We start from the raw sequence: 26,644 nt of genomic DNA on the forward strand, positions 1-26,644 counted from the left end.
GTAATTGAAGATTTCTGTGCATCTCAGCAGGGGGGGCAGGGTCATTTGAGCCAGGGGTTCCAGAGATAAGCCCTGAAAAAACGCTATTTTTCAAAAAGTTTCTCCACCCTCCCCAGCCAGAGCTAGAGATCAAACTATGACTACGATGCAGGTCAAAACAGTGGCACAATCTGTCAGGTGTTACCCCAGGTTCATGGAACCCCACTAAATCGTGGATGACCCAAACTGAGAACAGTATTTAAGAAAATGTGTGGTTTTTGCAGTGTGCATGTACCAGTACAGAAAAAACAGCTATGCAGCGGTTCTCAAACTTCATTGTATCACAATCCCCTTTGAAGACAAAAGAGGGGGGACCGAAACCTGAGCCCAAGCCCCGTCTTCAGCCCCAGGTAGCCATGGGAAGGGTAGGGGGGCCTTAGCTTCATCTTCAGCCCCAGGGCAAGTCTAATGCCAGCCCTAGAGACCCCATTAAAATGGAGTCACGACCCACTTTGGGGTTCTGACCCACAATTTGAGAACCACTGAGATAGAGGGTTTTCATTCCCACCAGTTTATATGCTTTAAAGCTCAACTCTTGTGAGTGCTCTAAAATCCGAATGATTATTTTGATTGCTTTTAAATTTGGTCTGCCTCATGAGGAAGTGGGGTAGCACTAATGACTGAAATATGAGGTAATTCGACCAAGAGGTTCCCGTTACAGAAGGCCCACCAAAAAATGCTGTTTCCTTCTGCTGCCTTGTACTAGTAAACTGAGAGGTACTAATCATTGGATTAATCACCGGCCTCATTGAGACAGATGACTGTGAACTCACCCTTCAGTTAATATAACTAAGTTCATTTTGATAAGTTAATCAAAAACCCACAACTAAAACAAAAAGAGTTTTGAAATGAGTGGCTGGAGGTTGCTGCAATTTGTGAGTCCTAGCAATTTTATTTTGGGGAAGTGTAATTAAAACCTTTGTGGAAAATCAGACATGTGAATGCTTCCTGGGAAGCATGGGGGGGTGGAAAAGGGGGAAACAAATAAGTATGGGTGGTATGGGAGAAGAGCAAGGTTGGGGTTCAGGTGAGGGAGACATGGCACCCTCCAGCTCTGCCAATGCACCAACTCCTCTGCACCCCAAACCCCTGTACCCCACAGCTGTCAATGGACCCCAACCCCTGGCACCCCACAGTTCTGCCAGTTCAGTCCAGCCCCCATGCACCCCAACCCTCCCGCAGCCCCACCTCTGCCAGTGAACTCCAACCCTCCTCTCCTTCCCACTCAGCCAATGAAGCTCAGCCCAGGTGCATATCCTGCTCACGCCCACCAATTCACTAAGAGCATGTCTACACTGCAGTACTGAGTCAACCTACATTATTAGGTTGACTTACAGCCACTGCAGTAATTACTGCAGTGGCTGATGTCCACGCTACCCTCCTATCAGTCGTGCATGCCCCCCTCACCAGGAGCGCTTCCACTGACTGAAGAGGGGCAGAGTGGGGGGCTGAGCGGGAAGCCTCTGGGCAGCAGCCCAGCTGGGAGTAGGAAGGCAAGGGAAGCTGGGATCTAGCTGCCCAGATTTCTTGTCAATTTTGTCCATGCTGGAGCCGTGAAACTGACAAGATAGCCATTGGCCAATGCAATCAATGCAGTGTCTACACCAGGGGTCGGCAACCTACAGCACGCGTGCCAAACACGGCACGCGAGCCGATTTTAAGTGGCACGCAGCTCCCTGCCGCGGTCCCGGCCCCCAGCCCCACTCAGCCCCCCCGCCCACCGCTCTCCCCTGCGGGGGCAGGAGGCAGAAGCTTGGTTCTGCGGCAGCCAAGCTTCCCCCTCCCCCGCTTCTTCCCCCAGTGTGGTGCTTTCCTGCCCCTCCTCCTCTCCTTCCCTGCGCCAATCAGCTGATGGCCCTAGCGAGGGGGAGGGGGAAGAGCGGCAGCGTGCACACAGCTCCGTAGAGGACGCAGAGAGAGGTAGGGACGGAGCAGGGGGAAGGGGGTGGAACAGGGCATATCCCTTCCAGCCCCCTGCCATGAGCCGCTCAGGGCAGGGGGCTGGGAGCACCCCCACGAGCCGAGCACCCCAGCCTTCTGCCCTGCACCCCCCACCCCCTCTGTCCTGAACCCCCTGACCCCCACACACACTTATCCCTCTGCCCTGCACCCCTGCACTCCCCCACCCCAACACACACCCAGCCTTCTGCCCTGCACCACCACAGCCCCATCCCTCTGCCCTGCACCCAACACACATCCAGCCTTCTGCCCTGCACCACCACAGCCCCATCCCTCTGCCCTGCACCCCAACACACATCCAGCCTTCTGCCCTGCACCCCCCACAGCCCCATCCCTCTGCCCTGCACCCCCACAGCCCCATCCCTCTGCCCTGAACCCCCCCACCCCAACACACACCCAGCGTTCTGCCCTGCACCCCCACAGCCCCATCCCTCTGCCCTGAACCCCCCCCCCACACACTCAGCCTTCTACCCTGCACCCCCACCCCCCAGCCCTCTGCCCTGAACCCCCACACCCCAACACACATCCAGCCTTCTGCCCTGCACCCCCACACACCCCCAGCCCTCTGTCCTGAACCCCCCCAACACACACCCAGCCTTCTGCCCTGCACCCCCCCAGCCCTCTGCCCTGATCTCTGAACCCCCCCCCCCCCCCCACACACACACCAGCCCTCTGCCCTGACCCCTGAAACACCCCCCCGCCCCCAGGTCTGGGGTCCCGGCCACAGGCCCTGATCAGCCTGCTGCTGGCCTAGGTGAACAAAACCCCAGGCTGGCAGTGGGCTGAGCAGGCTGGTGGCGTAAGATCAGCATTTTAATTTAATTTTAAATGACGCTTCTTAAACATTTTGAAAACCTTGTTTACTTTACATACAATAGTTTAGTTATATAATATAGACTTATAGAACGAGACCTTCTAAAAACTTTAAAATGTATTACCGGCACGCGAAACCTTAAATTAGAGTGAATAAATGAAGACTCGGCACACCACTTCTGAAAGGTTGCTGACCCCTGGTCTACACAAACACTGCATTGCTCGAACAACATCGACATAAGTGCTACCCGTCTCTTGGAGGTGGAGTTATGTCGGTGTAGTTGGGTACTTACATCGGCAGGACAAGGCTGTAGTATGTACACTGACATAATTAGGTTGACGTAAGCTATGGAGTATAGACCAGGCCTTAAACTGTGAGCTCGTTGAGGTAGGGACGGTCTGTTATTATAGTAGTTTGGCACTGTTTGGGTGCCTGAACTGTGAGTTTCTATTCAATGGCAAATAACTCTGTATTAACGTAGGTAAGAACACAAGAACGGCCATACTGCATCAGACCATTGTCCATATAGCCCACTATCCTATCTTCTGACAGGGGTCAGTGCCAGATGCTTCAGAAGGAATGAACAGAACAGGACAATTATCTTGGCAAAATAGCGATTGCTGGACCTATCCTCCATGAACTTATCCAATTCTTTTTTGAACCCAGTTATACTTTTGGCCTTCACAACATCCCCTGGCAACGAGTTCCACAGGTGGACTGTATTTTGTGTGAAGAAATACCTCTGTATATTTTTTTAAACCTGCTGCCTATTAATTTAATTGGGTGAACCCTGGTTCTCATATTATGTGAAGGGGTAAATAACACTTCCTTATTCACTTTCTCCACACTATTTTATACACCTCTATCATATCCCTCCCTTAGTCATCTCTTTTCTAAACTGAACAGTCCCAGTCTTTTAAATCTCTCCTTATGTGGAAGCTGTTCCATACCCCTAATCATTTTTGTTGCCCTTTTCCAGGTCTAATGCATCTCTGAGATGGGGAGAGCAGAACTGCATGCAGTATTCAAGGTGTGGGTATACTATATAGTAGCATTATGATATTTTCTGTCTTATTATCTCTCTCTTTCCTAGTGGTTCCTAACACTGTTAGCTTTTTTGACTGCTGCTGCAGTCAAAAGGTTGCTTGGTGGGATGTTGTCTCTTGCAGAATGTTGAGGACAACTCAAACTTTTGAAAAGCAGAAAATGCAGTTAACACACTAACTGCACCTACAGTGTATCCTAATAATTCCCTTGGCTACTGCCAGGTCCAGAGGAAGAGACAGAAGGTAATGTGGGCAACCTATTTTCCCTTTAATAATGTTAGATGGAATAGTAAAAAAGTTGGTGAAGAGCTTCTACATTTCAGCAATTGTGGGGTTGGCAGCATGCATTACCCAAAAAGGGCAGAGTTAAAGTTACATGGCAATCTTAACTGTGAATTTCCTTGTTTTTAGAAGTTTGAGTTTTCCCTCAACTCAACATTCTACAAGGGGTCGACATACTACCAAGCAACCTTAACCCTGTGTTAACAGGTTTTTTTTTTTTTTGCCATTGAATTGAAACATTCAGTTAAGGTACCTAAACAGCTTTCACTTTGTCCTTGTAGAAATGCCCTGAGAAAAAACTGTCAGAAAATCTCATCTATAAAAACAAATAATTTCAATTCAGTGACCAAACGGTAGTTGTTTACTCTTATTCATACAGATGTTGTGCAAAATGTGACCTTTTTTATAACCACACAGAAAGATATACATTACAGACTGTTGATTAGAAAGATACTGAAGGCCATTATTCCACATTAAAACTTCATGTGCCACCAAATACACAAGAGTCACCAAAGGCAGACCTACATATTAGACACTTAGGCCCTGACCAAGAAGTTGTAGCATGGATGTGAACAGCAAAATTAGGGGGGTCACAAAGCATCACAAATAAAAATTACCTCATATTACACCAGTCTCTACAAGTACAGGTTTTTCAAATGTAAGATTTCTGCAGCCATAGACTGTAAACTTAAAGTACTTGTGTGGTAATGAAGGGGGGAGGGATGGCGGGTTGCTCCCTTTGATGGACACCCAGCCAGCCAGTTAGCTGTAAAATCCCTCTTTGTAGCTGTTCTCTACTTGCTTTACCTGTAAAGGGTTAAAAAGTCCTCCAGGTAAAGAAAAAAAAAAAAGACGTGGGCACCTGACCAAAAGAGCCAATGGGAAGGCTAGAACTTTTTAAAATTGGGAAAGAAACTTTCCCTTGGTCTGTTCGCTGGGCTGGAGCGACACGGCGCAGTACTGCTATAAGCAGGAATGCTGTGTAAGGTTTGAACCAGGTATGCAAAAGTATCTTCCATACGTAGAAAAAATAATTTGGATAGAGAATATTTAGTTAGACGCTATCGGGTTTATTGCTTATTTTGGCTTGTGGATCTCCTCTGTGCTAACCCGATGCTTTTGTTTGCTTGTAACCGTTAAGATGAACCCCCAAGAAGGCTAGTTTGGGTGCTTAATTTTTGGAATTGCTCTTTTAAAATCTAGCAAAAGCCTAAGTTCCAGATATATTTTCTTCCTTTCTGTTTTTAATAAAATATACCTTTTTTAAGACCGGATTGAATTTTTGGTGTCCTAAGAGGTTTGTGCATATGCTGTTTGATTAGCTGGTGGTTACAGCTAATTTCCTTTGGTTTTTTTTCCTCAGCTCTTCCCCAGAGGAGGGGTGAAAGGGCTTGAGGTTACCCCACAGGGAGGAATTCCCAAGTGTTCCTTCCTGGGTCCAAGGTTTTGTTTTTTGTTTGCATTTGGGTGGTGGCAGTGTTTACCAAGCTAAGGTCAGAAAAAAGCTGTAACCTTGGAAGTTTAATGTAAGCCTGGAGTGGCAAGTATTAATTTTTAGAATCCTTGCAGGCCCTACCTTCTGCACTCAAAGTGCCAGAGTGGTGATTTAGCCTTGACAACTTGTGAAGCAAAAAAAACAAAGGGAATATGGCAATCGTGTGTTCTCTCTAGTAGTACACTGACCTTCCACATTTAAGATGTCCTAGGCCAGAATCTGGGAATTTCTTAAAACTCTTAGAAAATGTCTGATGTAAAAATACCACATCTTACAATACAGAGGCAAGTTCCGGAAAACCTTTATATGAATAACTCATCAGGCTCTAAATCCAAATGGATCTAAGCTAAGGGGTTTGAGTCTCCCAGACCAGGTCTACAGACTTACGGAAGTGGGGTTTGCACACTAAAAGTAGCTGTGTAAATGATGCTTTGATGTTATAAACTCAGGCTGGAGCTTGGGCTCTGGTTTTTGTTTTTTATTTTGCGCATAAAGTTACAACAAGAAGTTTTGATCATTTCGAAACTTTTTTTGAAATGCAAAATTAATCAAAACTGAATCTCTCCAGAGAACAGATGCGACTTCAACAAATTGGCATTTTCTAATGAAAGATGTTTAGTCAAAAAATTAATGACCAGCTCTAGTTTTAAAATGAATGTAAAGAAACCAGTGACCATAGTTTCTTATACTAAAGATCAGTAGACTGTTGACTGCCATGGGAGATGATGGCACTTTGCACCTCCTAGGAGGCCCTCATTGCTTAACAGAAATGGGACTTCATATTGAACTCATGAATGACTACTTCATGCTCTTAAATAGCAACATTAAATTAAAAATACTTTCGTATCTCAAAACACAAACTACATATAAATAGAATGATTGTTGGAAAACACACCTTTTCCCACAACCCTCAACTCGTCCCATAAGGAGATATTATGACTCAATCAATGGCACTCTCACCTACAGGTCAAAAGGCTGGAAGTTCACATTCTATATCAAGACCAGTGCTGCCCAAAAGTACAGTGGATTTAAGTTAAGAGATGCCATCTTCTAAATGAGATTTTTAACAAGACGACATGAGAAACTATAACTCAATTTCTTGAGTTTGCACTGTAGGTTTATGTTTAAAGTCACCCTAATAAAGTAGACACTATGCTTTTAATAATATTTAATCCTTCTCTCTTGAGAAGTCTTCACAGCAATCCACCAGATTAACACTCACTGTGGCTAAATACACTTGCATTTAAACCCAGTGCATGGAACAACTCCACTGTGTAATTGCATATTTTAAAACCAGCTTTTGGAAAGCTGGCTGTGCTTACCTTGCTTTTTGACATTGAATGTGCTGAATCTTCTTTACTTTGTGACACATCATCTTTCCCTCTATCAAAACCTTAAAAGAGAAGATGACATTGTTGCAATATGATAAAATAACTCATTTGAATACACTACATTTTATCTGGCTCTTGAAAAGTAAAACATAAATTAGCAATTTTCACTTGTCTGGTCATCATCCAGAACTATGCACATAAATTAAAAAAATAAAAACACTGCCCCCTATAAAATGTGATTAAATAACATTGTTTAGTAAAAATACATCTGAGGTTTCAACATATCACTTGCTGTACAGCTACTTCTGAGTTTCTAACAAAATTAGTTTCCTCACTGAAAATACATTATTCTGTGTATTTATTCATATTTTAAATTTCACATTATATACGATTTTCCCAACTGCCATTTCAGACTTAGAAGTGTTGAGATTCTGAGCTGCTCACACATACACCATAAATATTGCCCAAAATGTGCACCTCTACACTCCACAGAGTTTTATATTGTGCACATGGAATACACAATGTTTTAAACAGGCAAATTTATTAAATCAGAACCAACTTTTTTCAAACTAAATAGACACTCCTCACTGTTCGTTGCTTTTTAAAAAACAAAACATGCAATTACAAATTCCAGATACTTCCTGGCACTGGAAAAAATGTGTTTTGTTTTGTTTTAAATAGAAACAAACAAAAAAAGAAAACTTGACTCAAAGCTGGCCAAAGAGATTTTGCTCTATTTTTTTTTTAAATTAACTTTTAGGCAGATGCAAGCATGGAAAGCTTCATTGAAAAAGGTGAATTTTTCAGAATAAAGGGTTACAATTAAAATGATATGCAACGTCACAGTTTTCACTACCAAACGAACACCTGTAATGCATAATATACCTGTACTAATGATTATAGCAAACAGTTGGACAAATGCAAATCCTTAAAAGCAGCTTCCCTCCTACTGCAAAGTTGAACAATTTTTCTTTTTCATTTGAACAGAAACCAGTATTTTCCAAAGCCCATCTCTGGGCCAGTACCTGCACCCTTCCAGGATTTATGCTAATGAAGATTCCATATAGTGAGATTGTGTCACCGCCCATACTTTGGTTGGAATTTATTAGCTATTTGGTCTCTCAGATATAAATTCAAGGAGGAAAACAAAAAACAACAAATTCCCTTGCCATGGTCATTAAAATACTTCAAACTACTGTACATAAGCAGTAAATTGACATGTTTGATATATGTGAAAGTGCACACACAACATAGATGGAACTGCCCTTTTGTAGTTCTTCTCCAGATTACAGATTGCTTCACATCTTAACATGTGCTTACATTTTGAGTCCAACATGGTGTGTGTGTGATATATACAATATTAACTTTTGTTTCAATTGTTTTAAAGTTAACACTCCTTTGTATCTACAGTATTTTGTGTGTGTAAGTTAGGCAATAACACTGGGCTTTTATCAGCGTCAAAGCTGTCATCCTACAACTTGATGGCACACTTCACTTTTACAGCATGAAATGTTTTAAGTATAAAGTGGCGGAAGAAGTCAATACCATGCATGTGATGAAATGCTGGAACAGATTACATCAGTGCCCCATTTTGTTGGAATAGTTTTTTCCAGTGCAAGAATAAAAAATTCCTGATGCATATATTTCAGTATATCAAAGTATACCTGTTACTATGCCATCTAGGTACACCACAGATAATTTAAAGGTCACCTCAGAAAGAAGAACATACCTCAGAATAGACCCAGCCAGATGAAAGGCCTTGCACCATTTTGACTGCAAATATACCATAAAGCCTTGGGCCACAAGAAAGCTAGTTCACCAGACAGAAATGTTGCATGGGTAGTAATTACTCCAATGGGCTACACCTCTCCTGCAGGTTGAAGGACTGCCTTAAGAATTAGGAATTGTGGAGACACTGGTACGTAGGGAGGTCCTGTGGAAAAAAATAGATTGCCTCCCTCAAGAAGATGGGTTGCTCATTCCTCCTCCCCTCCCCCAATACACACCCTAAAAGTAGATTCCCCCCCTCACCACTGTAAAGTTGGACAATTTTTCTTTTTGGTTTGAACAGAAACCAGTATTTTCCAGAGCCCATCTCTGGGCCAGCATCTGCACCCTTCCAGGACTTATGATGCCAAGAAGATATCAGATACCATTTAATGACCTGATCCAGCACAAATATCCATTTCTAGAAATTTCCTCATGGTGCTGGAGTCATGTGACAAAAAGTAACCTCAAATGAGAACTAACTTGACGAGAAACCCTAAATCAGTGGTTCTCAAACTGTGGTCCGTGTACCACTAGTAGTCCGCAAGCTCCATTCAGGTGGTCCACGGATAGTTCCCTCTAAGGTGTGTGCCTGGGCGGCCGCACACGACAGAATGAAGGGCCACCCACTTTATTAGTGGAGCATGAAGGCGTGGCTCCACTAATTAGGAGCCTGGACCCTGGAGAAGACGCACATGTAAGGTGAGGTGGTGGCCTGGGGGGGGGAACAGGGGGTAGGTGGGCGGGGCAGTGGGGTGAGAAGAGGGGGTGGAGGGAATTTGGGACGTGCAGGGCTGCGGCACCAGAGAAAGAGGCGACTTTCCCCAGCCCCAGCTCAGGGGCTGCCGGGGAGAGACCCCACTCCTTCCCAGCCCCAGATCAGGGGCTTCTGCGGTGGGGGAGAGAGGGCACATCCATCACATTAGAAAGGTAAAACTACTGATATTAAAATGTGAGTTGTGTTCTTTTATTTGTAGAATGAAAAACAATTATTATTATAAAGGTTTTTTTTATATAGCGCTTTTATCCAAAGCACTTTACAATTGTAAGCTAATGATACAAACAGCATTTGGAAAGAACATTAAGTGGTCCACCGAGACCCTCGGAAATTTTCAAGAGGCCCGCGAAAAAATAAGTTTGAGAACCACTGCCCTAAATCATTTCATATAAGGAATTTCCAGGTTATGCAAGAACTGCTATATTTCTCTTTGTTCTGGTTTGGTAGCCAAAAACAAATTCACATTTTTGTAAACTAACTTTGAGGGCGTCACATTTCAGTATATTAAAAATAAGTTTATTCCTTTTGGGTACTAATTTAAAAGGACATCACATTCTAAATACTCTTTGTGCATAGACAACTGTATTCCTTGTAGATCTTCCCGTTGAGTGGCTCATAGAAGGCTATTAAAACCCTTCATTTACAAGTCGTCCGAGCTGGGGCTGGGAAGGAGAGGAGGTCTCTCCCTCTCCCCCACCGCAGCAGCCCCTGATCTGGGGCTCAGAAGGAGTGGGGTCTCTCCCTGGCAGATCAAGGAGTGCAGCGCCCAGGTAACAGCAATAGTTAAATGGAAGGTTGATCACAGTGTTTAAGTCCCTACACTGGGAGAAAATTGTAATAGAGGGCTCTTTAATCTAAAATATGAGGGCATAGCAAGATAGAATGACTGGAAGTTTAAGCTAAACAAATAAACTGGAAATAAGGTGCACATTTTTAAACAGCGAGGGATTAATCACTAGAACAATCTACCAATCAACACGGTGGATTTTCAGATACTGTAAGTCTTTAAATCAAAATTGGATGTCATTTGAGAAAATATGCTCTAGCCCAATCAGCAGTCATTAGGTTCAATACAGAAATGACCAGGTGAAATTCTACCGTCTATTGTGCAGGAGCTCAGACTAGATCCTAATCGTCAGGGGCGCCAGAATGGGAGGGGGCGGAGCCATGGCCCCATCACTTTTAAAAGTGGGAGGGCTATGCCATAAGGGCAAACAAGGGGGGGGGAAGAAGAGGTGGTACAGGGGCGGGGGCCACTGTTCTGGCGCCAGTCACCCCACACACTTTAAGGGAGCTTCTGCCACTCCTGATAACTGTTCCTTCTGGCCTTCAAAAAAAATTAATTAGATATTTGATATGGACTGTGAAGGCGCATAATTTAAAATTTAAGGAACCCAGCTCCCTGAAAATTTAAGGCAACCAAAATAAATTTTCTAAGTCATTCAACTAAAGCAACAATTTAGACAAGCACATATTTCTATCTAGTACACACAGAATAAGAGACCAATTTAAGTTTTATACAGTGCTGTAGCCATAGTGGTCTCTGGATATTAGAGAGACAGGGTGGGTGAGGTAATACCTTTTATTGGACCAACTTCTGTTGATGAGAAAGACAAGCTTTCGAGCTTACACAGAGCTCTTCTTCAGGTCTGGGCTCAAAAGCTTGTCTCTCACACCAACAGAAGTTGATCCAATAAAAGATATTACCTCACCCACCTTAGTCTAAGTTTTGACATTCCTGGATGTTAAGCAGAAAAGTTAATGGAGAAAGGGGCAGAAAATAGCTATCCTAATTACAAAAAGACATAATAGGTTGAATTAACAAGAATGTTTAGCATCAAGAATTGTGATTAAAAGGATAGAAGCTATAAATTCACAGCTTCCTGTTAAAGGATGACAGCTTTAAGAACTTAATTTTATATATATATACACACACACACACTATAAACTTTCCTAAAGTTAAATAGATTTAATTAGCTACACCAGGCACAAATGAAAACTGCATACATCAATTGGGACATGAGGAATTACAGGAAAGTAGGATGCTATCTGATCCACGGTCATCTTTTTTTATTTGAACTCCACTTTCATGCTTCAGTTTCTTCTCTCTTAAGTGTTCAGTTGTATCAAACTAATTTGTAGTACTTGTTTCAAACCCTTACTATTCTATTGAACAATTAAACTTTAAAAATTAACCAAAGCAAAACTATTGCACTCAGCTTGCTATTTATACAGTGTCCCGGATTTTGAACCTTTGCAGTAAAGAGCTTTGTTCCACTACCAAAAAAAACCCCTGCATAGTTGTGCATCCCAGCATTGTGTTGCCTTGGTGTTGCCTCTTTTCCAGCAACAGTAAGGCAGCTTTTTAAAACTTCTACTAAATATATTCTTCAGATTTTTCTCCTTGGTGTTATGAAAATAGTCTATAAAACGCAGTATTCTACCTCTAACCTAGTCACAGCCTTATATAGTAAAACATTACTTTTGTCATGTATTCTTATACAATGGAAGCATCTGTGTATTTTAAGTTCATTTTAACAGAAGCACTATTAGTCTAATTCGTTCAAGGAGATTTGTACCAAAATAACCCTAAAATTGTTTGTTAGCCAAAACTCTGTAGTCAATATGAATTTCACTTTGTAGATACCATGTTCTGATTAGCTGCCCCCTTAACTTATTACCTTCCGGAACAATTTGTGTTAGAGGGTATATTTGTTTTTTGTTATTGTAGACAAAAATATACCTGGTTTTTCCATCAGCCATACACTGTGAATTTATTTATACATGCATATAGAATCTTGATGGAGATAACATGGCATAACAGAGGAGGATCCATCTGTTTGAACTTAATGCTCTGTGTTATTGCTATATTTGTATTTCTGTTAGCCCTTAAGGCACTGGAAGTCTGCATTTCGTGGCACTAAATGCTAATGCAAAATGCATTTGAGGTCACTGTCCGAGGTTGGAACTGACAATGCCAGAGGGGCTGGAAGCAGTGTTTAAAATCAACCCAGGTCTCAAGTTCTTCAATCTGAATCACTGACAGTTTTCAGTTCATCTTTTTAATTTCTTCTTTCATTTTCTTGTAACTGGTTTCTTGGGTACACTTAAATATTCTGCACATTGAGCCCTGTTTAACCAGAAACTTAAAGTATATCTTTCAAATGAAGAAGATATGTGCAGACAGATGTGTCAGCCTTAAAAGTCCTTGTGTCCATTTCAACACAAAAACTACAGTACTAAGAACAAAATACTCTGAGTTCTTCTGTCCCAATGTGTGAATCAATTCAGATTTATGCATCACATCCCACTTTGTGCTCATGAGACCAATCCTTGGGTCTGGCTGAGATGTACTTAGCACAGTACCAAGTGGGATGGCAAAGGTGACAAACTTAATTCTCACCTGATCTCAGAGCTGCAGGTTCACCCCCAGGATAAGTTAAAGCAGATTCAAGTTCAAGCAGGGTCAAGTTCACGCCCAGGATAAGTTAAAAGCTGCTCTAACCTAAGCCTAGCTTGCAATGATCTCCAAGGGGCTGTTACAGCAGCCAGGAATAGTGGCCAGGGCACTGCTGCACTCCCAACAGCCCCTCCCCTCGTATGCCATATACTGAAAGCAGTAAAGGGAGGGGAGGTGGTGAGTGGCTTCAGGCTGGCTATACACCACTAGTGGGATCTCCGTAGAGAATCCACTAAGGCAATATTTAAATTTGCCTTTCCCCACCAGACCAAAACAAAGCAGATTTGGCATGGGCCAGGTTCTGGCCCTCAGATTATAAACTCACCAAGGGATTGATCCAAAGCTCGCTGAAGTCAATGGGTTTTGGTTCAGGCACTAATTTTAGTACCTATTATAAACATTAGGGCAATTCTTTTTAATAACTGACTGTCTTATCACACTTAAATGAGACCCAACTGATTGCAAGACAGTATTTTTATACAACAGCAGGCAGAGTTTAGTAGTTACATATTAACTGAACTGATAACCAAGAGCTCTGATGTTTTAAAAATCTATTTAAAACACAATGAGGAGATATTAGTTTCTATATTTAAGACAATATTTTCTGGACTAAAAAAGTCCTCCACAAAGTATATTTCTTCTGCCCTCTACGGAAAGCTGATTTCAAAAAAGCAAGAGGATTAGTCATTACCTTGTTTAAGCAGGGTAATCTTTGGCACATAGTTTATGATATGGTGCCATTTTAAAACTGAATTTGAGTTTAACCTCTTAAACCTCGCAAATGAAGCATTTCATCACTATGTTAATTTCATTTCTTCTCATGCTGCACCTGTAAGTATATCCTGCAATCAATCTTGTAGCAGAAAAAAGGGGGGCATCATTTCATACGCTGATTTTGCATTTCACAACAAAATAACCTTCACATTTAGGACGCTTACGTGAAAAAAAATAGAACAAGAAATCAATTCCTACTTAATACCAACACCAAACCCATTATGATTCAAAATGTAAGAACGGTCACTTATTGTGTTTTTAATTCTGAAGTCCATATGTGCACCAATGCAAAAATGAAAGCATAAATGAAGAGATCAGGAAGATCATCTAAAGTCAACTGAGTGACAAGGCTGTCAACTTTGACACATCAAGATAAGAAGCAGGTTAACTTGAGGAGTGGATGCAATAAACAGCTCTGAAAGATAATACACTGAACTGAAGAATTAAGCACTCTCAAAAGAATTATATGAGTTATGCTTAAGGGAAGGTAGCAGCACTGGAGAAGGCTCATGGGACATAAAAGGGAAACAGCATATTTAGCTCTGGAACAACGTTTTGTCTGGAACAATGCAGGAGACACACACTGACAAACACCTACAGTGTGAATACTCAACTTCTGGGTGTTTCCCCACAACTAGTTTTAATATCTTTGTTGGAAATTAAGTAGTTTCAAGTGTTTCATGATCAGCAAGCTATAGTAGTAAAATACAATTGGCAACTGTATAACAACAACTTTGGTTACTATTTTCTCTAAATAAGATTTTGCTTTGAAAAAATGAATAAAGTAAGTCCACAGTAACTATTTTTCCCCAAGGCATTTCCTCAGGACTTTAGCTAAGTATGCTTGTTTTACACCAGGTGTTTTCCGTGTATGCATAAACAGCTATTTACATAACAAATCAAAAGACTACCTCATCAAGTGAGGTAGATGCATTACCTAAATAGGTATTTACACAAGACATACCAAGAGCTTCATAGAGCTACAAATCTGTTGTGTGTGTAATTCCCACAGACTTCTTAAATCAGTGTTTCTCAAACGTAGTCACCGTGGCCGCATGTGGCCACCAGTGCCTTTTCTTGCGGTCACAGCCTCTTGGGGTTTGATGAAGGGAGGGGGGACGCAAAGCAGTGGCCCTCTCCCAGGGCCGCCAGAGGTGGTTGGGCCCTGCCCCCCCTCCAGAGACACAAACGCTGGAGGTGCAGACAGCTGGTGAATTCCCCACTTCCCCAGGGGTAGGGGAGGCAGGCCTCAGCCACGGGACTTCAGGTTCCACACACGCGGTGGCAGGCTCTGACCCCAGGCTCACCACACCCCGCCACTGTCCCTGGGCCCTGCTGCCTCCCTCCCCATCCAGGGATTAATTTGTCCCAGGGCTTGCCGGGGTTGAGTAAGTCTGCTGTGAAAAGTGATATTAACAAACATATAAATATCACTTATCACAGCAGAAGACTTACCAGCTAGCAAACCTTGGAGGGTGTGTGTGGGAGGGGGGAGGGGATGGGGGGGGGGGGGGGAAGCGCAACCAAAAAAGCAAAAGATACAACAACAAAAAGAACATGCAAAGAACATGCAAAGCGCCTTATTTGTGTTTCTATTCTGTTTAGGTCCAGTAAAGAATAGAGACAAATGTAAATTATTTTTATTACTGAGTTTGAAAAAAAACCCTACATAAGTAAATTACAATGATTTGGACATGTATATGTGCATATTTATTTTGTTTTTCCTAAAGTTAATTAAGTATTTTAGGAAAAATTGTCAGCACAACCACCAGCAAGAGTTGGTGGCCGCACTCTGAGGCCAACAAAAAATTTGTTGCGAGAACCCCTGGTCTAGTTCACCAGATTTGGACCCATCTTTTCCATTTGTCCTACTTAAAAAAAAAAAAAGTTATTGTCGAAGTAATGGTCAGAGAACACTTAATGTGCAGTCCTACTCTAGACAAAAGACTAAAAATGGTGCTCTGTGGTCCATATTTCTTGTATCTCTGTTTACCGTATAAGTTTGGTTTATAAGTAAAAGAGAGGATTTCTCTAATTTCCAGTGCTGCAGATTCAGCTTAGGCCTGGGGAATCCTATTGTGTTCTTTTCTTCTTGTCTACCTCCACTTGTAGTAAAGGTTCTGCAAGCAAAATCAGGCTATCAGTGACATTTGGCATAACTTGAGTATTAAGAAGTTGCCCCTCAGTGACATTCAGCAACCCAACTGTCCTCTATGGATTTACACAGATGTAACTAACTGCAACTTAGCCAGCTATTCTGTTGAGGGAAAAACAAAGGAATGAAATAGCTTCCTCTTCCAGCTCTCCTGGCTCTATGGAGATAACCTGACAAAAATAAATATTACACTTAGGGCAGGTCTACACTTACTTCCTGGTTCGGCGGCAGGCAATCGATCTTCTGGGATCGATCCCGGAAGTGCTCGCCGTCGACGCCGGTACTCCAGCTCGGCGAGAGGAGTACGCGGCATCGACGGGGGAGCCTGCCTGCCACGTCTGGACCCGCGGTAAGTTCGGACTAAGGTACTTCGAATTCAGCTACGTTATTAACGTAGCTGAATTTGCGTACCTTAGTTCGAAGTGGGGGATTAGTGTGGACCAGGCCTTACACACACACACACACACACACACACACACACACCATTTTTACATTGTAACTGTCAAAGCAGAATTGTACTTCAGACTGACAATGCTTGGAAATACATTTTTAAAGTCTAAGTTTCCTAAAGTATAATATAGGACTATATGCCCATTAATACTGATTTGAATCACACTTATGTAGATGTAGAATGAAAAGTTTTTTAAAAATCCACCACAGCGCTCATTATTATTAATTAACACTTTTCCCTGCACACCTTCACCTATCAGAACAGGTTGAAATGTATGACCAAGATGAGATTCAATCCATCCTATATAAAGTCATTTACTGGAGACCCCTGCAATACTAAAAGAGGGGGGTTGTGATTAAGAATAAAACTTTAGCCTTAACTTGTCATTCGAAGCAAGACCACTGACATTTTGTGTGTGAACTTTGCAGCAGTTACCATGGAGCTGCTATAAACTACACAGTTTAAAAACCTCTGTCTCTCACTTTAAGAGTCGTCTGGGGACATTCTCTCTCCCCATTGTACAATTTTTCAGTTGCAAAAAACTCATCCTGTATGCAAATCAAAGCAAAGCACCACATTCTCTATCAAGCATGTACAGAATCCCTTTTAGGCAGACACACTTATGTTCTTTCTGAAACAAGCTAGTTTATTTACTCACATGTCAAAGATACAAAATTTCTGCTCTTCCCACAATCAGATTTCATCCAGAAATATGTTTGGAATATTCACTCTAGTTACTGTAATACCAACGTCTTAGTAAAGGGCTTTCACCTAAATTGATGGATTTGAGATTGTAAGTTTTGTTTTTTGTTTTTATTAAGATCTACTGAGCAAGAGTGAGACAAAACAAACCTGGTAAAGCAGGAGATATTTCATTGTATCCTCCAAACGAAGCATTCCGGACAAGTTTTCGGACATCAGATCGTGCAGGAAACACACCAGGCGAAACCCCAGCACATGATGAAAACCTACGTCGCAGTGGACCCTCTTCCTTCATGAGTTAGATGGTCTGTGTAAGGATTATGTTCACTCAGACAGCTGGTTAGCATTAGCTGGTTGGAACAAGAATGTTGCAGTAACAGACTTTTACCTCACATTCTGATTAGTAAGATCCAAAGGGAACAGACACAAAGGACACACATACACTGATGTGAGGAGATACCAGAGGATGTCAAAATCAGCAATAAACAGAGACATTATAGGCTCAAATTATGCTGCTGCAGATTCTCTTAATGAGCTGAAAGTGGAATGGATTGTCCCCCCTCTCACCATCCTACTTCAGTGATATTTCACATTTAATTCAATCAGTACATCTCAAGTCAGGCTGCTGTTCAGCACTGCTCGCTGGGCACTAGGCAACTGTCATTACTTAGGGTTTCAGAATGGATTTGTTAAATAGATTCCGCTGCCTGCTTGTCTCCCTGGCCCCAAACTTATACTGTATAAAGATTAACTCATGATCTAATGTAGTAATATGGATTTCCTATTTGATACTTCATTTCAAAACTATGCTACCATGAGTACTGGAGAAGGGAGCCAATGCTATATTTTATATAACAGTGATTAAATTCTACTTTTAGGCCTTGTTTAGGTGTAGTCGCGCTGCCAGCGCTGCGAGAGGGCTCTCGCAGCGCTGTATGTACTCCACCTCTCCGAGGGGAATAGCTTGCAGCACTGCGAGCGAGCGTGCAGCACTGCAGGCTCTGATTACACTGGCGCTTTACAGCGCTGTGCTCGCTGCGCTCAGGGGGGTGTTTTTTCACACCCCTGAGCGCAGCAAGTTGCAGCGCTGTACACCGCCTGTGTAGCCAAGGCCTTAGTTTAGGTTCCTGCTAGTCACTGTTTGTCACCTATGATTACTGTGGATTCTAAATTAGAATAAAAGCTACAATTCAAAGCGAGAGATGCATTTTGATTCTCTCTCCAAACAATAATCCAGTATAAACCTTTTAAGTCTACATGTTAACAGAGGATGAGTCCCATTTGCTAACAGTTAATAATTCACGAAATTTATATCAATTCTGAAGACTAGTATTGGCTTCAGCATCCTAAAAAGAATAGGGATTTTAAGTACCTCAATTTTTGAATGCCTAACTGGACACACCTTAGAGGTGCCTGGCTTTCAGAGGGCAACTGCTTAGCACGTTCTTAAAACCAGGCTTGTTTAACGTCTGTCTAGTTAACTTTTAATAATCAATGCTGCAACCCTACCTGATGGTTTTTCTGTTAACTTAACACTGACCTGAATTCTCATTACTTATTTTGATTTTTAAGCAATCAGCCACTTTATGCAGCAAGCATTTTATTCTAATTTTTTTCTTCTGTTAACTTTTTCTTTCTACATGTCTGATGCACAAGTAACAAAACATAACCTCCACAAAAATAAAAAGAACCATAATGTTTTCTTAATGCAGAAACACTTATACCCAATAAATATAATTAAGATTAGCAGCTCAGTGAATCACCTTTTTAAACCTAAAATTAAGACTTCAATAGAAGCAACCAAGCAAACCAAAGGAGGACAAAACTCACTTTAAAAAATCCATTTAAGAACTCTGAGCTGACCTTATAGTAACCCAATGAACCAAACCTTACCTGCTGTTACTCTCACATGTAAAACAACCAAATCAGTTTTCCTTCTCCCTACCGATCATTTTATATGGCCAATTCTCCCGTTTCCCATACCTAACAATTAACACCATTCAAATTGTCAGTAACCACTAAGCAGTTTGGTTTTTTAAACACATCCACTCCCACAAGTTAATTTTCTTCACTGCTGGGCACTTTTCTGCTGGCTCCATTTTCTTACTATACAGCATCTGAGACAAAAGTCATTATAAAACCTGGTTCATTTTAATTGGACAATGCAAAAGAAAGAAATATACAGTTAGCTCAGCTGGTTCATTCCTCACACAAAGGCTATTTCTTCACCGTTGGAGGAAGCCATTCTCAAAATCAAGTTAATGATAAAACAGTTTGTAATTAATGCTCACTCACTCCCATTTTGTGGGGTGCTAAGCATCCTCAAGTCACATCATTTCACTGGATCACACCTAAACACAGCAGCCTGCAGTATTCTATTGTCCCTACAATGGCTGTTAAACATAGCTGTAACAGTGCAAAGTATGTATGTGGCACATAAAAATGTCTTTCAGTTTAGAAAAATAATTGTAGCTCTACTACTCCCTGTGATGCTGTGAACTGTGAAATAATACTCAGTCCTCTTAACAGCCTAATAATTTCTAGCACACGCCAAAGGCAAGGATTAAAGAAGGATTGTGACTGAAATACCCAACTCATGTGCCATCCACAGAAACCATAGCTCCAAAATACCCAAGGGTAACATGAATGCTAAGTATGCCAGAACCTTGCTAAATGATCCAGTTCAGCAACATACAAACATCAAGTTTTTATACCCATTATCCCAATTAACTACCACACTTCATTGATTTGCCACTATAAAATTTATATTTCCTGTTAAATGGTAAACCTGTGACATGACTCTTGATACTACTCCTTTATGATCTCCAGTCTTTACCTTTTACTTCTGGTGATCCCATTTCACTACCTCATTAACCTTTTCCCTTTTTGAAAAAGGTGTGATATTCATTTAATTTTCTCTAAAATTGCAAGGAAAAATAGTCTGAGAATGATTTAAATCATTCTAGGTAACAGCTGCACAATTTCACTGTGGAATGAATGCGGCAGGCAGGAATGTAATGTTTTTGTAGCACGGTGCGTTCACATTACTAACCAAAAAAGAGATGTCACATGTCTATGATTGGCCTGAACCATGCCATCTAAACCAAGTCATGCTATTAGTAGTTGGAAACATGGCACAGCTTAGATGCAATTCTACAGCCAAAAGGCAGGTGGAGACATATGCTCTTTACTGTCAAACATGCTTCAAAATGTTCCAACGTAAGCCTTCAAATAGAAATGATCCATCTAAACATTTTGTTTTTTCCCTATATTTGTCCATTTTGCTCATCCCACAAGAAAGAAATTTCAAAGAAGTTTCCAAATGAATTCTAATGTATTTGAGTTTATTTCTGCTTAGTGGTGGTTCTGATTGTCTGAAAATTTAAACACCCAGTTTCTCTACAGAGAGGATGAAACAAAGGACAGCAATAAATACTTCCTCTTTTTCCTGCTTAAAAAGGAATCTAGTAGACAAAATGGATACAATAAACGCCAATGTTAATGCAACCTTTACATTTGCACACACAGTGTGTGCTGAAATGTACAGCCTGAATAGCAGTTCAACTGAGAAAACTGGTGTACAGCAGTGGTTCTCAAACTAGGGCCGCCGCTAGTTCAGGGAAAGCCCCTGGCGGGCCAGGCCAGTTTGTTTACCTGCCACGTCCGCAGGTTCGGCCGATCGTGGCACCCACTGGCCGCGATTCACCGCTCCAGGCCAATGGGGGCTGTAGGAAGCGGCGCGGGACGAGGGACGTGCTGGCCGCCCTTCCTGCAGCCCCCATTGGCCTGGAGTGGTGAACCGCGGCCAGTGGGAACCACGATCGGCCGAACCTGTGGACGCAGCAGGTAAACAAACCAGCCCGGCCCACCGGGGCTTTCCCTGAACTAGCGGCGGCCCTGGTTTGAGAACCACTGGTTTACATCACATATTTTAATCAACTGCCCTTTGTTTAACTCAGCATGAAGATGGAAAAATCTCACTTATTGGTCCACTGTTTTTAAAATGTCCCTTTTGACCAAAGATGATGCTTTCTTTGGCACTAACATGTAACATATGTATCCAGCATAAAAATACTATTTGAAGTGCAGGATAATTCTGTGGATTCCCCAGCTTCATGTTTTCATTTTCTCTTCCCTTATACTTCACTAACCTATATTCCTTACGATCTGGAGATCTATTAGTAGGATTTGGCCACGAGTGTTTAATAGCGCTCTACTTTTTTCAGCATCACACTCATTACTTGTGAACTTTACCTTTATTTCTTATTTATGTATGTCCCTTAGTTTCAGCATTTCACTTGGGTGAGGAAGGAGAGGGAAATTTTAAAAAATGTTACTGATACCGCTACAGCGCTGTTATACTGTGGTGGACATGTGAACTAACACCTGTAGTGTAGTCAACATTCCATCCTATGATGCTTTAGTTCCAGGCCCAGATTTCATCAGACTCCATATTGTGACAGTAAGAAGCACAAGATGTGTTCTGCAGTCTACAAGCTAGAGAAACAGAATGTTCTAGTCTCAATATGTTCAGCATCCCAAATTTAAAAAAACCCTTTTGAATTTACCACAACCAGCACCAGCCTCCTCTGCTGAGAGGGACACTTTAGCACTTTGGACAACTTGGTAAATGCTCAGATTTTGGCCATCTTCTACATGACAACTTTGGCACTTTACCACGCTTCAAAAGTTGTGAATTTTTTATTTTATTTTTTAAACATATCAGAACAAATTCAGAACGCCAATCACAGCAAGTGCCATCATCACTTGGAAAACGCACATTTACTAAGCCAGAACCTTTAGAATTGATAAAAAAAATTTAAAAGGGCATTTAAAAGGATTCCTAGACCCCTGAGTGTCAGGATCTATTGTCTGCAGAATCACCCCGATTATAAAATTGATGGTAGCGTTTACGCACCCCATGTAAAGTCTAGGAGACAAGACTACAAAATGTCAACAAAACTACCAAGTGTATCTGCTGGCAACTCACAGGAGGGAGTGGGAGATGACTCAATATGAATTGTGTGATAACCATTCTATATCCTGAATGCATCCTATCCGAAGTGCATCTGTGCCCGTAAGACACTGTTAAGATTCTTTTTACCAGTAACTTTAGATGCTTCATGCAAGCAAGCTTTTGATTTTAATACATCGTTTATATAGAAAAATAAGGTAATATGGTACTATAAAAACAAGGAACATCAAAGGAAAAAAACCTGATGGTCTGAAATGGGTATGGTAAGGATTACTTTGAAAAGTGGGTAACAATGAAGAAGATTGCAATCTACTGAAGACATTTTCTGAAGAACACAATGTATGCCCCATATGTATTTGCAATTAAATCGGGGCTTTCTTTTTAGAAATAAATTTTTAAATTTATTTTCAGCCAGCTGAAAAAATATGTCATAACCCTCTCCTTAAGACAGTCTTTTATAAGATTGCTTGGGATGGAACTAAATCAGAGTGCACACGATGGACACAATCTAAAGGTCTTGGTATGTTAACAGCACAGCAACACATTTTAGAAAAGGTTAGGTTTTAATAAAAAATTATTCTTATACGGGAAAAAATTACAATTCAAAAATCATGAGTTGGTCAAAAAAGAAGAAAGCTCTCTGGATGAATTAGGTATTAATACTAAGCATGCAAATTAAGCTCCAAATCAATAGCACAAACTGAACACCTTTACGGAGCAAATCAGCACTTTTAAATAATTTACACTACATTCAGAGAGTATTCTTAGCTGATATAGCACATAGGCTCAGTATACAATCAAGAAATGCTACTACTGGTGCAGTAGCAGCCACAGCTTAAATTCTCTTATGCAATATCCATACTTAAAAAAAAAAAAAAAAAGAGGAAGGCAAAAAATTCCTTTTAGTTCCTGAAACAGAGACCTTAAATCAATCAACACTGTAAAAGCCGGGGGGAGGGGGAGGGATGGTGGTAAGGGGGAAAATAGCCCTGGTGCAATTAAGTCTCTGACAGGAATATGACCTGACATTTCTAAAATGCAATATTATCCAACTGGCTTCCTCAAAAATAGATCTGTAAATAATTTCACGTTACCCACATGAATCTGCAGTATGTAGCAACTCCTACAGTATGTAAGCGATTGGAAAAAAAAAATCAACTATTAGCAGCTGTCAGATACATCAAAATTGTTTCTATACAGCATGCATATTTTACATTTAGTTTAAAAGCCACTATAATTAAGAAGTCTGTTTTTCTCCTATGGATCAACAGGCTCTTTTAGAGGTATACTTGCCTTCAGACACCAGTGAGTCACAAAGCAGACATCCGAGCCACAATGCCATTCACTCTGAAAGCAGAGCTAATAGTCTGCTAAGGGAAAACCAATTTAATCCTGCCAAATATTCTTCTCCACCATTTAGTAATTCCAAACCAGGCACAATTTATGCTGAAGCATAACTCCTTAGATACTTCTGATTACAGTACAAGCATTGGCATCAAGGCTCTCTGCAGCTTGTACATGCTTGTATCCTTGTGTTTCACCAGCTGCACTGTCCCTCAGCTCCTCCCAGCAGAAGTGCGTAGACTTGTTCACTACTCAGGTTTCAATAATTTTGTTCTTCACAACACTCGTGAAATTCCAGGGCAACAGTTCAGGTTCAAGTAGGTCAGCTTTGCTGAGATTTACTTGCAAAGAAAGCTTGGTTGAAAAGCTTTTTTCTCCTTCACATTAATCTGATACACTTGCCTCTTAACGCATAGTCCTATGAATATTTTATGTCTTTGCAAAGCTGCTACCCATATAGAAATAGGTAAATGTAATTTTAACAAGCAGCAGCTCTCTGTTGTATGGCAAATTGTTTCCAAAATACAATGCCTTTACACATACACAAAGGGGATTCCCATTAATTTAGAATTTCATAGAGTATGCTATTTGAATAGCAGGCATGCTGCCAAGATAATATTTTTTTAAAGACAATCACAAAGCAAAACTTGAAAAATGTATAAAAATTTTAATTAGGCAATATAGAGATTAAAATTAATGCTTGGGGGCTCAATCTAAGTGGAACCTTATTCACATGAGTTATTAATTAAAATTAGCAAGACTACTGATGAATAAGGGTCCTACAAGGAAAGCTTAAATTCCATATGGCAGACTCATTTAACCACATTTCCAGTGTCTTATGAAAGATAAGCCATATCTATTCAATAACAGGAGGAAGCAGATTTTAAAGTGACATTTTCATTTCATTGTTAAAGGTAATTAATATGTTCAGGACTTCTCTCTGGGGGCTTATGTGGCAACATGTGTTGTAACAAGCCTTGGGCTCAAGAAACACATCAGGACTACCTACCTTTTGCTCTGTCACAGGTTAAGACAGCTCAGATACTTTGTGAGATCTGCTAATGCAGTGGTCACCAACCAGTCGATTGCAATCGATGGGTCGTTCCTAGAGGACCTCCCAGTGGATCGCGATCTCTGGCGGTGCAGTGGGGCTGCCGCTAAGACAGGCTCCCTGCCTACCCTGGCCCCACGCCGCTCCTGGAAGCGGCCAGTGTGGCCCCGCAGGGACAAGGGTCTCCCTCAGCTTGCTGCTCCTGTCAGAAAGGACCGCCCCCGCAGCTCCCATTGGCCGGGACAGGGAGCTATAGCCAATGGGAGCTGCGGGGGCGGTGCTTGCAGAGATGGGCAGCGTGCGGAGCCACGTGCCGCCCGCCCTGCCCCAGGGGCGCATTAGCTCCTTCCAGGAGCGGCATGGGACCGGGATAGGCAGGGAGCCTGCCTTAGCGGCAGCCACGCTGTGCTGCCAACCGGGAGCCACTGGAGGTGAGTGCTGCGTGGCGCATCCCAAGCCCAAGCCCTGAGACCCTCCTGGAGCCAGCAACCCTGAACCCCATCCTGCACTCCAAGTCCCAGCCCTGAGCCCCCTCCCAGAGCCAGCACCCCAAACCAGCCCTGACCCCCCATCCCAGAGCCTGCACCCTGTACCCCTTCCTACACCCCAACACTCTGCCCCAGCCCAGAGCCCCCTCCTGCACCCAAACTCCCTCCTATAGCTTGCACCCCTCACCCAACCCCCTGCTCCAGGCTCAGCCTAGAGCCCCGTCCCACACTGCAAACCCCTTGGCCCCAGCCCAGAGCCCTAACCTCCTAAACCCAGCCCAGTGAAAGTGAGTGAGTGTGAGGGAGAGCGAGTGACAGAGATGGGGGGGGGATGGAGTGAGTTGGGCGGGGCTTTGGGGAAGGGGCAGGGTAAATTCTGGGTTGCCCTTAAATTCAAAAAGTGATCTTGGGCGTAAAAAGGTTGGAGACCACGGTGCTAATGGGTATGGGCCAGCAATACTGCTTGCTCCATACTCCCTCTGCCTAAATGATTCTTGGAGTGGCATAGGATAAGGGGCATGTGGCATTCATTATGTCCTGACTTAATTTAAGGAGCATAATGAATGCCACAAACATGAAGCAAAAGTGAAGTAAATAGGTAACATCAGAATGAGATGGAACAAAATATGACAAAAGTGAAAACTGCTTTCTTTGGGTGAGGCAGAAGGAATACTCAAAGACATTGCAAAAATCCCCAAAGAACACAAAATGGTTAGAAATCATCTCAGGTTGCGTTGCTTGAGAACAATTTCCTCCTACCTCCGTTTAATTTTTGAAAATCTAAAAGCACTGTCTATTGCAAAGCTATCTCAAAGAACAGAGATCAAACATGCTGGTCTCTTGATGGGGATTTCAGATCTGATCTGGAGGGAGTACTGTATTGTTTCTAGGGATTAGTCTCTAAGCAAGTTCAGTCTTGTATCTCTTCAGGGAACAGAGGACAAACTCAGTTCTTTGTTTTGTTATGAAAACCAGTTTGCCTAAGATTAGCCAAACATAAGGGGTGAATTACCTTCCTTTGAGATAGTTTATATATTATACTATTTACACCATTTGCTAATTAATTAATTGGTTCTCTAATCTTATCACTTTTAAAAAATATATATATTCTTAAATGGCATAATCAGATAACACTCTGGCTAACCTTGATTCACCTACAAGAGAACATCCCAGAAATCCCTCATATACCTAAACAACTTGTAGACTAAGGAATAACAGTCTGTCAAGTGTGTTTTCTTTTTAAACCATTTAACAACCCCCCCTATTTTTGTGCCCAAGAATCCAGCAAGGGCTTTTGCAAACAAAAAAAAGAAATGCATAAATTATATAAATCACACATACTTGAGACAGCCTTTCAGAAGGAAAGTCTAAAAGCCACAGTTGGAGGAATTATTCTGGAGATACAAAGGGTACGTCTACATTTACCTCCGGGTCCGACGGCAGGCAATCGATGTTCTGGGATCGATTTATCGCGTCTTGTCTAGACGCGATAAATCGATCCCGGAAGTGCTCGCCGTCGACGCCGGTACTCCAGCTCGGCGAGAGGAGTACGCGGCATCGACGGGGGAGCCTGCCTGCAGCGTCTGGACCCGCGGTAAGTTCGGACTAAGGTACTTCGAATTCAGCTACGTTATTAACGTAGCTGAATTTGCGTACCTTAGTCCGAAGTGGGGGGGTAGTGTGGACCAGGCCAAAGAGTTATAACAAGGAGGATAATGGAATGAATAAGGAAA

At 42.1% G+C, this 26,644-nt stretch overlaps 1 protein-coding gene across 2 annotated transcripts in view; it reads right to left on the minus strand.

Moving 5' to 3' along the window:
* The window catches only part of OSBPL8 (oxysterol binding protein like 8), a 135,660-nt gene that overhangs the window by 50,773 nt on the left and 58,243 nt on the right, over positions 1-26,644 (minus strand). Inside the window, exons 1-2 of one of the 2 annotated variants that reach the window (XM_065406929.1) lie at positions 17,204-17,348; positions 6,958-7,028 (exon numbers count right to left, since the gene is read on the minus strand). In XM_065406929.1, the coding sequence (XP_065263001.1) occupies positions 6,958-7,028; positions 17,204-17,348 (216 nt within the window). Of the gene's footprint in view, positions 1-6,957; positions 7,029-17,203; positions 17,349-26,644 lie in introns of those variants that run through there. The other variant, XM_065406921.1, reaches the window with a different exon arrangement.

This window comes from Emys orbicularis, chromosome 1, assembly GCF_028017835.1.
Source record: "Emys orbicularis isolate rEmyOrb1 chromosome 1, rEmyOrb1.hap1, whole genome shotgun sequence".
NCBI lineage: Eukaryota > Metazoa > Chordata > Testudines > Emydidae > Emys > Emys orbicularis.